Source organism: Mesocricetus auratus, unplaced genomic scaffold, assembly GCF_017639785.1.
Source record: "Mesocricetus auratus isolate SY011 unplaced genomic scaffold, BCM_Maur_2.0 Super-Scaffold_100003, whole genome shotgun sequence".
Classification (NCBI taxonomy): Eukaryota; Metazoa; Chordata; class Mammalia; order Rodentia; family Cricetidae; genus Mesocricetus; species Mesocricetus auratus.
Genome location: NW_024429188.1, coordinates 42,509,574 through 42,523,973, shown reverse-complemented (window position 1 = coordinate 42,523,973; position 14,400 = coordinate 42,509,574). Strand labels below are relative to the sequence as shown.

Genomic DNA, 14,400 nt, shown 5'->3' with positions numbered 1-14,400 from the left:
GGATGGAGAGGGAACTGGGATTGACATGTAAAACATGATTGTTTCTAATGTAATTTTAAAAATCATAAATAATTTTTTAAAAAAGAGTAATACTTGGGCTTACTGAAGCCAACACAGTACTTGGTACTGTGTCTTTTCTTCAATGATAAAAAAAATAATTTGGGCCGGGCGTTGGTGGGGCACGCCTTTAATCCCAGCACTTGGGAGGCAGAGGCAGGCGGATCTCTGTGAGTTCGAGGCCAGCCTGGTCTACAAGAGCTAGTTCTAGGACAGCCTCCAAAGCCACAGAGAAACCCTGTCTCGAAAAACCAAAAAAATTAATAATTTGGAACCATCCATTCATTTTATATTTTATGGAATAAATTGAGAAGTATCAGCTTTATTTTTTAATTAAAATATTGTTAAGATTTTGCCATGACACCATCAGGACATGGGCCTTTTAAAATTTATTTTAATCATTTCACTTGTGATGGGTCTGTTTAAATTTTTGTTTCTTCTGGTTTGACTTTGATAGGAAATATGCATTGAGAAATTAATTTATTTTTTATGTTTTCCAATTTGGTAGAATAAGTTTATAAAATATGTTTCCTTTGCATCTGTTATAATCTCTCCCTTCTCATTCCTAATTTTGTTGATTTGCTCTTCACTCTCATCCTTTTAGTTCATATGGCTAATATTTTCCTCAATCTTATTAATATTTTCAAAGAACAAGCTGATTAATTCTTCGTATTTTATATTTCTATATTATTAGTTTCTGCTCTGATCTGATGTTGGTTATTTCTCTCTTTCTATTGTTTGGGGATACCATTTTATTTTATTTATTTTTTACATTCCAATCCCAGTCCTCCTTCCCTCCTCTCCTCTTGCTTCCTCAACTCTCCCCCACCTCTCATCTGCTCCACAGAGAGGGTAAGGCCTCTTGAGGATACTGTTTTTCCTTATTTTTCTACACCTTAATGTACATTATTAAGTTGTAGCTTTTTAGTTCTTTCTGATTTTTTATTTGTACTTTCCTCTTCTACCTTTATTACATTGTGGTCAGATAAAATACAAGAAGTAATTTCTTTGCATCTAAGTTCATCAAGGAGATTATTCTATAATTTTCTTTTCCTGTTGTGCCTTTATCTAGATTAGGTATCAGTGTAAATTATTTAAAAAATAATTTGACTTAACGGATTTGTCAAATGTTTTAGCAGAAATTTACCTTATTCCAAGAGTCTCTGATATCAGAAACTGAAGTATCTATACTTGTCACCTTGGGTTTTGCTTTATTCTGATTGTAACTGTGTCTTGGTTCTTCCTTCTGAGAGTAAGAAATTATGTTAACTTATTATTTTACAGGCACCCATAGTTATGAGATTAAATATTTTGAAAATACTGATCTTTTAAAGTGTTTGAATATTTAAAGACTGTGATGCTTTGAATGTTATTTGTGCTTTATATTATGATGTTAATATTAATACGAGATCTTGGGGTTGAACAAAGAATATTTACAACTAAAAAGTGATGGGTATAAGCATTACAGCTCGGATGGAAAGGTATCCGGGCAGCCGGAAGGAATACCATAACGTCACACTGTACAACAAACCTCACACAGATCTATTGGGAGGGCAAAAACCAGGAGGGTGGCTGCCTGTGCTTGCATGGGAAACAGCAGCAAACTGAACAGGATATGGGGTTTATACAGAGAGTTTCTTGGGAAGGGGTGGAACTTTCTAGGATGGAGCTTACCAGGGTGGAGACTGGTTAGAACCCATGTCCAGAGATTGGGTATTTTACTCTATAAGGTAGGGACAGGGTCCAGAAGTTAGGACAGTAAGAGTATTCTGTTTGTTGAACCTGGCAGTTAGAGGTCCTGTGGGAGAGGCTAGAGGGACTTATATTGGGTCTCTGTGTCAAGTTGACAAAGGATCAATTATTCTGGTTGTGTTGTTTTGTCAAGTTGACAGAAGCCACATTTATCTGGGACAAGGAACTCAGTTGAATAAATGTCTCCATCCAGATTGCTTGTTGGCAACTATGTAGGTGGTCCTGGAATAAAAAAGCAAACTGAGCTGGGTGGCGGTGCACGTGCCTTTAATACCAGCACTCTGGAGGTAGAGGTGAGGGATCTCTGTTAGTTCGAGGCCAGCCTGGTCTACAAACTGAGTTTCAGGACAGCCTCCAAAGCTATACATAGAAACCTGTCACAAAAAAAAGGCAAACTGAGCAAGCCAGGAGGATCCTGGCAAGCAGCATTCCTCCGTGTCTTCTGCCTCATGTCCTGCTGACTTCCTTCAATGACTGAATGTGACCTTAGGTTGTAAGCTGAAATAAATGTGTTCCTCCCCAAGCTGCTTTGGATATGGTGTTTTATCACAGAAAGAGATAAACCCTAATGGTCTTTACATTCTTCATTGAATAAGCAGCTGTTACTCTGATAAGCTTGCTTTTGTATGTGAGTTTTTCTCTCTCTTTTGGGGTTTTAATATCATTTGTTTGTTCTGTATACTTAGTATATTATCTATTATATGAAGTGTGAAATTCCTTTTCTGTTTGTCTATTTGTTATCATGCATGCTTTTTGCACTTGGAAAAGCATCTTTCTCTCTATATTTGGAACATAGTCTAAGATTTTGTTGAAAACATTTTCTGTGTCTTTCACCTGAATCTTCTTTTTATATACCTATGCTTCACAGGTGTGGTCTTTACATTGTCTTAGAGTTCTTGCATGGCCCATTTATATTTTCTTTTAGATTTATCCTTTTCTATGACTGAGTGACACAATTCCTCTATCTTATTTTCAAGGCCTGATACTCTTTTACTTGGTGGATTTTATTGGTGACATTTATGCTGATCTTTTTATTCGAGTTTCTGAATTCTTTCATTTGAAGTTTTATTTCTTGTCAGGGCCCAGATAATGTTTTGGAAACATGTTCTACCAGGCCACGAATTCTAAGAACTCAGAACTTCTATTGTCTTTTAGATATTGGCTGATTATCACCTGGCTTCAGTGGGGAATGGCTCCTATTCTGTATAACAAAAGATTTGGGCCAGGGAGAGTCTACACCCACCCTGAGGGCTAGTGATATGTGCTGGTGTAGGGTACCTGAGGGTTGGAGTACCAGCTCTAAAGGAGTGTCTCTAGGACTAAAGGAAGTATTTGATATCAGCCCTTTATACATGATAATAGATGTCTTCTACCATTGCTTCCACCTTTGGATGGTTACCTAAAATGATAGAACAATAAACCAGGGCCTTCAGTATTGACTGGGAGCCCTCCTGTTATGACCAGATGTCTCTGTCTCATCCTTAGAGCAGTTGGGTAGTTGGCCTATCCTACATCTACACTCCCCCCATTCAGGGTCAGACCAGGGGCTGCTCAACTGGTCCTGATCACAGCCCCAAAGACATCAGTCCAGAATAGTTGGCCCCTGCAGCGTGGGGCTAATACAGACCAGACCACAGCAATTTCTGTTTGGGTTTTATACAGAATTTCCATATATTTAACAAATTCTACTTGTATGTCCTGAATTGAGTGTCTTATGTTATTCACCTGCTTGCATTTTCTTGGTCTTCATTCTAGCATTTGTTCATAACCCCTTTGAGTTTCTTGAGCGTATTTATAATTGCTATCTTGAGTCCATGTCATATAAGTTCCTCTCTTATATGCTACTATAGTGACATTGTTTTTTAGAGGAGACATATTGTCTTATTTTTTTTCATGTGTTGTGTTTCTGCAGCTGGATCTGGACATCTTGAATTACATCATTTTCTATGTAATTTGGTATGGATATCTATCTTACTTTTTTATTGAGTGAGAGAATTTGGATCTCTATTTACTGGTACCCTAACTTGGCAGGTTTTGGATCAACTGGGTAGAACTTGAGATTCAGTCTTGGGGCCAAATATGCAATTGGGTATTAGTAGTGGTCTTAGCTCAGGCAGAGATAGGTGTAGCTTCCTGACTACCCCAAACCCTTTTTGATCTAGCAGGCAGGTGGATCTATGTGGGTTTGAGGCCAGCCTTGTCTTCAGAGTAAGTTCCAGGGCAGCCAAGGATACACAGAGAAACCTTGTCTAGAATAATAAAAAAAGTTATATTGCCGTCTTTAATTTTTCTCCACCCTTGAAATTCATTCTTTCTGGTCCTGTCTTTTTGATGTTGTTGTTTTTAACTGATGTTTTTTCATTTTCAGAATTTTTTGTGTGATTCTTTTGCAGCATATATATTTTTTACTGTAATTTTTATCAATGTTTTACACTTTAAAAGTAATTTATTAACTCTTTGAGAATTTCATGCAATGTATTTGAACCCATTCACTCCCACAATTCCTCCCTAAGCTTACCACCTTCTCAACCACCCTGTCCCTTCCTAACCACTTTGAGATTACTTTTTGTCCTTCTATCCCTCATCAAGTACAGTTTGTGTTGCCTAGCTAGTCTTGGAATTGGTGTCTGAGTTGGTACATGTTCATCAAACAGTGGTCACATCATTACACACACACACACACAAGCAGAGAGAGAGAGAGAGAGAGAGAGAGAGAGAGAGAGAGAGAGAGAGAGAGAGAGAGAGAGAGAGAGAGAGAGAGAGAGAGAGAGAGAGAGAGAGAGAGAGAGAGAGAGAGGGAGAGGGAGAGAGAGAGGGAGGGAGAGAGGGAGAGAGGGAGGGAGGGAGAGAAATCATGATTTTCCTTCTGGCAGTCATCAAATGCTAATAGCTACTAAGTTAGTAGCAGGATCATGTGTCTACCTTTCCTTTTCTATGTTGGGATTTTGGCTGGCTGGGGATTATTACATAGATCTTGTGTATGTTGTCACAATTGATGTATGCTTTAAATTATTTTCCCCCAAGATACTAAACATTTAGTGTTCCTTATTAACTTTCTTTTCTGGGTCCTGAATTGATTTTCTTAGTTGATCACCTTCTTCTGTGAAACCTTTACATGATGTGTTATCATTTTTAAAACTAGAACTCTGAAATCTTTTTCTGACATTTGGTCATTGTATCACCTTTGCATTCTGATTCTGAAATGTTGCCAGTTTCTGAGGATTTCAGAATAGAATGCCAACTCACATTTTTCATGCGTTAATTTATGTTTTGTGTGTCTTTTTGGTATGTATGTGTAGTTTCTCTACGTTTTCCTACGTTTTATGTTTTATTTTCTACAAGTTACCCCCGTAACTGTTAGATTTATGTTCAGTTGGGGAAGGCAGCACTGACTATAGTAACAAATGCAATTATCTTTGTTTGTTTGCTTTTGAGATTATATTCTAATTACAGTATTTCTTCCTTTCCTTTCCTCTATCCAAACCCACTCAATGCATCTCTCCACCCTGTTTCAAATTCATGGCCTCTTTTTTCCATCCACTACTACATGCATACATGTGCTTCTATATACATATGTATTCCCAAAGATAACCTGCTGAGTCCATATAATGTTACTTCTATGCACTTTTTCAAGACTGACCACTTGGTCCCGGACAAACAATTATGGTGCTCCTCTCTGGGAGGGTCATCATTCCCACTCCTAATTTTACTCAGTTTCCTGAAGATACTTTTGAAAGGTTGAGGTCTCATGGAATTACTCTATGCAATTTGGGATGTTCATTGGCATCCTCCTTGTTTAGGTCACATTTAGGTAGTCATATTAGCAAAACTTTACAGGTGTAGCTTCTGATGTTACAAGGAGACACAATTTTCACAGCAATGTCCTAGATGTTCTATTTTTTTTTTTTTGGTTTTTTCGAGACAGGGTTTCTCTGTATTGTTTTGGAGGCTGTCCTGGAAATTGTTTTGTAGACCAAGTTGGCATTGAACTCAGAGATCCACCTGCCTCTGCCTCCCGGGTGCTGGGATTAAAGGCGTGTGCCACCAACGCTTGGCTGATCTTCTAACTTTTACAATCTTCCTGACTCTTCTTCTGTAATGCTCCCTGAGTCTTAGGTGCAAGAATGTTTTGTAGATGTATCCACTGAAATTGGGTTCCACAACTCTGCATTTTTACTGGTTGTGGTTTTCTGTAGTGGTCGCCATCTGTGGCAAAGAGAATATCCTTGATGAAGGGGGAACGCTACACTTATCTGTGGGTACAAGGACAAATATTTACAGATTGTTAGGGATTTTGCTGGTTTGGTACATTATCCTCCAATAACCATGATGTCACTAGTCCTGAGTAGATATCTAGGTTTCAAGTATAAATCATGAGATCCCTCCTGTTGAGTGGGTCTTAAATCCTATTAGAGAGCAATTGTTTACCACCAAGGTATGTATATCACTACTGCACATCTAGGGTTATCATGCTGTGTTTGTCATTAATGTGGTCCATAGGTGTCATAGCTAGGTAAGATTATTGCTTGCCTCTCTCCTTTGGAAGATTGCATGGCGCCTTCTGGAGTACATGGTATCTTTTGCAATAGGTAGTTTCCTTCCACATCTAGCGAGTAACCAAGGGAAACAGAAATAGACTGCATGTTTTGGAAGTCTCTTGGACAGGCCTGGATAACAACTCTAAACAACTATCTCATGTCTGGTATTGGCATTTTTTCACATGATCTTTGGCAGAGGGAGATCCATCAGCCCAGATGAGAAAAGTTCATTAAAACTATGTATGTATATTTATACACTGAATTAAGTGTGTTAAGGGTATAATTTTCTTTTTCTTTTTGGTAAATAGATAATATTATGATTTCTTGTGACCTCCTTTTGATCCATCTATATTCTATTTTACCTATCTCCCTCCTTTTCCTCTATTTGCCTTCTTCCTCCTCCCATAAGCAAATATTATTCAAAGGAGCCCACAATTAACTAAAGGAGAAGACAATTCTGCCCTCTATTTGTGTTCCCTATACGGTTCAGAAAGAGGGGCCATTGGGTACAATTTTGTAAAAAAAATGTAGTGTAGTCTGCTTTATTCATTTTTGACTTAAAGTTAAGGGAACCAACATTTAAGTGATAAAGTAGGGGAGTGAATGGGAAAGGAAGAGTGGGTAAAGTAAGAAGGATAAGGAATATATCTATTTTAGAGATGGATACCAGCAGGCAAAATATTGAATGTTAGGTTTAGATAAATGAATAATAGATATCAGCAAGACTTGTTTTTTGAGCCAACAAATATGATATAAAAGTTGTAAATAGCCGGGCGGTGGTGGCGCACGCCTTTAATCCCAGCACTTGGGAGGCAGAGGCAGGCGGATCTCTGTGAGTTCGAGGCCGGGCTAGACCGATAGCCTCCGAAACAATACAGAGAAACCCTGTCTCGTAAAAACCAAAAAAAAAGTTGTAAATACTAAAAAATAAAGTAATATAAAAGGTTAAAATGATAAAATATAAGTGAGAAAGGCTGTGCTTTCAGTCCAAATTTCTTCCTTGTTGGGAGATATGGCTTCTTCTGCTCCTTGTATTGTCTTCTTTTTATTTATTTATTTATTTTTCAGTTTAAATTTAGATAAGAAACAAGGTTGCTTCACAAGTCAGTTCCAGGGCCCTCTCCCTTTCCCTCCCTCCTCCCGTACCCTCCCCCCAAACCCCCCATTATCCCCTCATTTCCCCAGGGAGGGTGAGGCCCTCCATGGGGGTGTCCATAGTCTGTCATTTCATATAGGGCAGGGCCTAGACCCTTCCCCAAGAGTTCAGGGTGAGAGTGCACCTCACATTGTTGGATGGGAGTCCAAAGTCCGCGTGTATACTCGGGATGGGTACTGATCTGCTGCCCAAGGCTCAATAGATTACCTAGGCCTCCTCACTGACACCCACATTCAGGGGGTCTTGATCAGTCCCATGCTGAATTCCCAGGCTAATGCCTGGGATTCAAGAGTTAACCTTTGTCAGGCCAGCTGTTTCTGGGGGTTAAACCAGCCCAGTCTTAATCCCTTTGGTCATCAGTCCTCCCTCTCTGTTACTGGCTTTCTTGAGTTCAGCTCAATACTTAACTGAGGGAGTCTGCCTCTTCTTCAATCAGCCAATGAACGAAGTTTCTGTTTCCCAGACTCTCTGGCCATGGGATTGTAGGCTGGCCCTCCCCAGATCTATGTCTAAAATCCATATATGAGAGAGTACATGCCATGTTTCTCTTTTTGTGACTGGGTTACCTCACTCAGGATGGTTTCTTCTAGTGTCATCCATTTGCCTGCGAATCTCAGGATTCCATTGTTTTTTTCTGCTGAATAGTACTCCATTGTGTAAATGTACCACATTTTCTCTATCCACTGTTCTGTTGAGGAACATCTTTGTTTTCCATAATTTAAGGAGAATTGATAAGCATTTTTGTAACTTTGCAGAACGTTGCTGTGAAGCAACCTATTGCTCTGCTTTCTGCTAGAATTACTTCTTCAGTGTATTTATTACTTATTTCTAGTTACTTCTTCAATGTATTAAGTAGTTATTCAATACTATTTATTTTGTATTGATAAGGGGCATTTTTCTTTTTTTTTATTTAATAAAGTTTTATTTTTCCAAATGTACAGCTGATTGAACCTGCTTATGCATCTTCACCAGCAGCTGGGGCATCTCCACCCTTTGTGTTTCTGGTGTGAATCACTTGAGCTCTGTGCTTCGAAACCAGCTTGATAAGTCCTTTACTAAGTAGCTCCTGAAGGGCTGCCCTGGCCAAGGAACCTCGAATCTTCAGTCTCTCAGAGACCACAGCTGGAGTAATAAGCTTATAATTGGGCACTTCCTTACAGAGCTTGTCATATGTAGCTGCTGCCTTTTGCAGGGAACATCACATTGTCCATTCTTTTGGTATTCCTCACAACCCCACGGGACAGGCTATTGTGGAGCGCACCCATGCCACTCTCAAACAGTATTTTAAGAAAATAAAAAAGGGGGAGTATGTTACCTCCCCCAATATTCAGTTATCCACCATACTTTACATTTTAAACTTTTTGACCATAGACCGTAATAATTTGTCTGCTATGGAGAGACATTGGAACAAACCCTCCCAGTCCTTGGGATGGGTCAGATGGAAGGACTTAATTACAGGAAAATGGCAGCCACCCACCCCCCTATTAGCTAGGGTCCGAGGGGCTGTTTGTGTTTTCCCTCCAGGAAGTGAGAAGCCCATTTGGGTCCCCGAACGGTGCATCAGGCATGTCGACCCCAATACTACTCCGGATACTAGGAATGCTCACCATGATAAAGATGATCCAACCATTGCTGAACACTCAGGTAAGGGAAATATGGGCATTGGTGAGTATTCCCCCCCATGTTGATGCCAGTTAGTCATTCCAGCTCCCTGTTCATCAAATTTTATAACACCAATAATACATTGGGAGCGGCTGCCGCCAATGAGATTAAAAAGTCAGAAACTAGACATTCTGAGTTTCCCCCCTCCTAAGCCTGATACCAGGGTCAGAAAGTAGGGGAATCCAAGAGATTGCCAGCGGCATACGCTTTTAATCCCAACACGCCTTTATGAGGGAACATCCTGGGTTGAAAGTTGGATTGAAAATGGGTGAATAGCCGGGTGTTGGCAGCACACGCCTTTAATCCCAGTACTCGGGAGACACAGGCAGGCAGATCTCTTGAGTTCAAGGCCAGCCTGGTTTACAGAGCAAGTTCCAAGACAGCCTCCAAATAATACAGAAAAAAAAATTGGTAACAAGCTGGGCGGTGGTGGCACACACCTTTAATCCCAGCACTTGGGGAGGCAGAGGCAGGCATATCTCTGTGAGTTCGAGGCCAGGCTGGACTGACAGCCTTAAACAATACAGAGAAACCCTGATTTAAAAAAAATGGGTGAAACAAAAAATTTGTAACAGTAAAAAGGTACTGGTATTAAGTAAAGAAAAAGAAAAAGACAAAGGTATATAGAATGGAAAATTTTGTTTACATTTAAGTTCTATTTTGTGAGTCATCTCTAAAAACTTATGGCCAAAAGCTTGGCCTCTCCACCTCACATCTACAGAGTTACAAGGAGTAGGTACAGCTGTACCCCATGACTGTAGCTCAAATGGAGGAATGATAGAGAACATACAGGACTTTTTAACCTCTTAGTTCAAGGATTGGCTGGAGTTGTTCTTTTACATAGATTTCAAGTAAGGAAGCTTCATTGCAACAGACTAATCATGACCTAGGGAAAAAGGATGACTGAAAGATGCATGTATGTTCTGAATGTATGGTGTGGCCACACCGGTATGTATGAAATGTGATTGTGAATGCATGAGTGTGAACTGCTTATATGATTAAAAGGATACTTAAATCCCTTCAAAAATAGTTAAGAAGCTACCTAGATTGCTTTAAATATAGACAAAAGGAACATCCAGCCAGTCTGTTAATGTTTTAACAGAAAAATTTAAGATGCAAATGAGGCCTTGTCAGCTAGTGAGAGCTCTACAGGTTAGATTGGGAAAGACTGCTCACAGACTTCAAATAATTTTCAAAAGTTATTTGGACACAGTATAGTTTACAATCTTTGAGTGATTTTCAGAAGTTTTTGGGAAATATTTAATGGAGATGTCCTTTTTAATGGGCATCTACAAATAATCTAAATTTACCTAGATAGTCAACCAAGGAGGGTAGACAAATCCTTCTACTATTATGGTCCAGCTTCAGCAGTTCAAAAAAAAATTTTTTTTAGAAAATAAAAAAGGGGGAATAATGTCCCCAGTCCCCATATGACTCATCAAATAATACACTCCTCATTTAAAAATTTTATAATGTGAATGCCAGTGAGCTTCAGACAGATTCTGGCATGATGGAACTTGAGCAACAATTGCTCAGGTCAAATGGAGACATCCATGCACTAAACAGTGGAGAAGACCCTAATTTGGGGTCGAGGGCATTTTTGTGTTTTCTTGTAGGAAAAGAATAAAAGCTTCGGCATGGAGCAGAGAAAAACTGGACCTGAGACCATGGGAGCGTACCTAAGCCAGTTTGAGTGAGATCTCCTAAATCAGTGTTCCTGACCCTTGCTGTCCTCGTATCTAGAGCCCAAGAAAGAAAGAAAACAGTCGGTTCGAGATTTCCAGTTTCTCAACAGACCTGCTGCATCAACCTTCTGGACCCATGAGTTTTCATCGTGAAGCCAATAGAGAAAAAAGGACCCATTTAAAACATTTGGACATTCGTATGGACTGTGATGAGGGGCAAAAGCCTCTTTTCAGTAATTGAATAGGACATGGTCACTTGAAATATCAGACTTGGTGGTTCCTGTTTCTGGAATCGTGCCTAGGCCAGTGTATTTTTCTAGAGAGGTGCAACTTGTCCTAATGCGACAAAAAGGAGACTTTGACTCAAGTCGCATAATCAGCTGACGTTAAATCAACAAACTGCATCACCACAGGAACAAATTGGTGCTCTGTGGATAGTGCAACAAGCCTATTGTTCATATTTTTCATAATGCTACATGTGTAACATCAATGATTGTACCTAATGTATCTGTGCAAGTGCACTTTCTAAATGCTTTCATGAGCAGATCTTGGAACAATTGTAAACTTTATCAAATTGTAAATGTAAATCACATGCGGGTTACCCTTGTAACAGAATGTAAATCACATGCATGTTACCCTTGTAACAGATGAAGGCTGGTAGAATGTTATGACCCAGATCTGGTGATGGGTACGGTGATGGAGAGGCGCTATGTCAATGGGGGTCCTGGAAATGGTGGCAGTGGCGGTAGGCATTCTGGCTTTATGCCGGGCTCAAACGTGCCTTGTTCCAGAGGCAAGAGATCCGTAACCAAGTATTGCTTAGCCTAGCCCATGGCAATCCCGATAGCCATGAAGGTTGGTTACAGATGATTTAAAGTTGGGGTGCTCTGATGACGGGCCACCTGTGGGGAAGACCCCTCCCGCCTAAGACAGGGGTTCAAGGTCCCCCAAGGACGGGAAAGGGAGAGTGACCCTACTTGACCTAAGCCAGGAGTGCCTCATTTAAAAATAAAAAGGGGTGAATTGTGGGAACACCAGACCTTGAGCAGAGACCCACTTCCCCTTCTGCCTGGGAGTAGGCAGCTGTAAGACATGTTTACTAAAAACAATACAATGCCTGGGGACATTAAGTTCCTGGAAAAGGCCTGCCCACAGAAACCACCCTGACCTCGACCTTGTCCAAAGACTAACCACCTCTTCTGCCACGCCCAGATCAGTTTTCTGGGGTCAGAGCAGAACCAGCGAGGGGAGAAGAGAGAGCAGAAGCTTCTCTGGTGGGAGCCTTTCTTGGGAAGTTTTCTTGAACCTTTTTGGAGCCTGCTTAAAGTTTTCTTTACATCGTTGAACGAGTCTCTGTGTTGTCAATCCCCGACACCCTCCGCACGTTCTCAGACACAGGCCGCGCAGCAGACGCGACATGTAGCTTTGTCAAACAGGACTAGATTGTTGAGCTTGTCCCGAACTTTGCCTTTGGACCACTTCTTCTTTTTGGCCTTGCCACCAGACTTGTTTACTGGGTCTTTGTCTTTCTTGGCCAACTTCCCGGCATCTTTCTTCTTCTTGTCATCCTTAGGCGGCATGATGAAGTTCAGAGAGAGGCGACAACCACTGCAGCCTCCACTAAGATGTCGGGAAAAAAGGCAAGGGGCATTTTTCAAGGGATTTCAATTATTCTGGATGATCTAATTTTAAAGATGGTTTCATAAAAGTTCATTTGACTTCTCAAATTCCATTGTGATTTTTGTTTGGTTTTTCAAGAGAGGGTTTCTCTGTATTGTTTTGGAGGCTGTCCTGGAACTCGCTCTGTAGATCAGAGTGGCCTTGAACTCATAGAGATCCGCCTGCCTCTGCCTCCTGATTGCTGGGATTAAAGGCGTGCACCACCAATGCCCGGCTTTCCGTTGTGATTTTTAAGTCCTCTGTTTTTCTTTATCTTGGTCCAGATAGAATTGTGTTAATTTTAAGAGGCAGAAAGATTATAAGAGCCAGAGGTTGGTGGAGGACTGAGACCAAATTGTTTTCTGGACATGAGAGGAATCCTTTGGTCAAGAACTAAATCAAGCTATTCAACATTCCATCATGAAAGAAGGAAGACACACAAGCTCACACGGTTAGTTGATGAGCTATTGACAACTGATGGGTGTTAAGTGGGGGAAGAGCTGGATATTTTTAGGAGTACACTGACCATAGTCTGATGGAAGTCAACATATCCAAGAGTATATGGGCAGTGTAATTTGGACTTGATGGTTTTTTTTTGAAAAAGAAGAGAACACAGTGTTTCAGTAAGGAAAGAAAAGGATTGGGGAAATGTTGAGGAAGATAGTCCCATACCCAAGCATACATGGACATCACTAATTAGACTCAGTGGATTATAAAATGAAAGGTGATATAAAATTGAAAGAGGGGTGTGAGAAGAGAATTTTCGGGTACAGTTGTGGAGAATTTGATAGAAGTATATAGTATGAGTATATAAAACTATCAAAAAATAAATAATAAAATTATATTTAAAACCAGAGTGATCTCAAATAAATGAGCTGATTATCACCTGAAGGCATTATAAAAACAGAAAGAAGGCCTTCAGGTTCCCTGCTCAGAGCCTCCCGAGACCTGGGGACTGTGCACGGGGGAACCTGATCTGGCAGACCAGGCCATCTAGAGTCTGAAGATGTCGTGGTGCTAGTCCCGTGTACACCCACGGAAAGAGGAGAGCCATTGGAGTATTGGACCTACTTGCATCCACTGGAAGAGAACCTTGGGCCCATACACACCAGGAGAGTGAGAAACCCCAACAGCACTCAATGGAAGAAGGGATGGGAAGATGACAGTATAAGAACACATTCAACAACAAAAGATCAATATGATGCCACCAGAGTCTAGGGACCCCACACCAGCAAGACCTGAACATCCCAATACAGATGAAGCAGAAGAGAACAACCCTAAAAACATCTTTATGAAGATGACAGAGATGCTCAAAGAGGAAATGATAAAATCCCTTAAAGAAATGGAAGAAGAAAACAAACAAAAATTCAAGAAATGGAGGGAAAGACAAACCAAAAAAATTGCATGAAATAAACAAATCTCCAAAAGAAAACAAAAAAGCCAAGAAAAAAAACCCAGCTAAACAAGCGAAGGAAACCATTCAAACAGTGCAAGGCTTGAAAGCTGAAATAGAGACAATAAAAACACAGTCTCAGAGAATTCAGGAAATAGAAAAGCTGGGTAAAAAATCAGGAACTACAGATGCAAGCATAACCAACAGAATACAAGAGAGAATCTCAGGTGTTGAGGACATACTAGGAGAAATAGATTCATGGACCGAAGAAAATCTCAAGTCCAACAAATTCCTAACATAAAATATCCACGAAATATAGAACACCGTGAAAAGACCAAACCTAAGAATAATAGATATAGAAGAAGGTTAAGAAACCCACTGCTTCTAAGAGGTTCAGTGTTGCTGGACTGATGTTGAGGTCTTTGATCCATTTGAACTTAAGTTTTGTACATGGTGATAAACACGGATCTATCTGCAGTCTCTTATATGCCAGCATCC

General features: G+C 40.3%; 2 protein-coding genes across 3 annotated transcripts in view; both read right to left on the bottom strand.

Annotated features, from left to right (window-relative positions):
- The window catches only part of Zc3h12b (zinc finger CCCH-type containing 12B), a 190,196-nt gene that overhangs the window by 64,861 nt on the left and 110,935 nt on the right, over positions 1 to 14,400 (bottom strand). The window lies entirely within an intron of this gene.
- LOC121139982 (40S ribosomal protein S25-like) lies at positions 8,392 to 12,506 on the bottom strand. The gene is made up of 2 exons (XM_040744217.1): positions 12,270 to 12,506; positions 8,392 to 8,675 (listed from the first exon to the last, which is right to left on the bottom strand). The coding sequence occupies exons 1-2, from the start codon at positions 12,428 to 12,430 to the stop codon at positions 8,459 to 8,461; spliced, it is 378 nt and encodes a 125-aa protein (XP_040600151.1). The 5' UTR covers positions 12,431 to 12,506; the 3' UTR covers positions 8,392 to 8,458.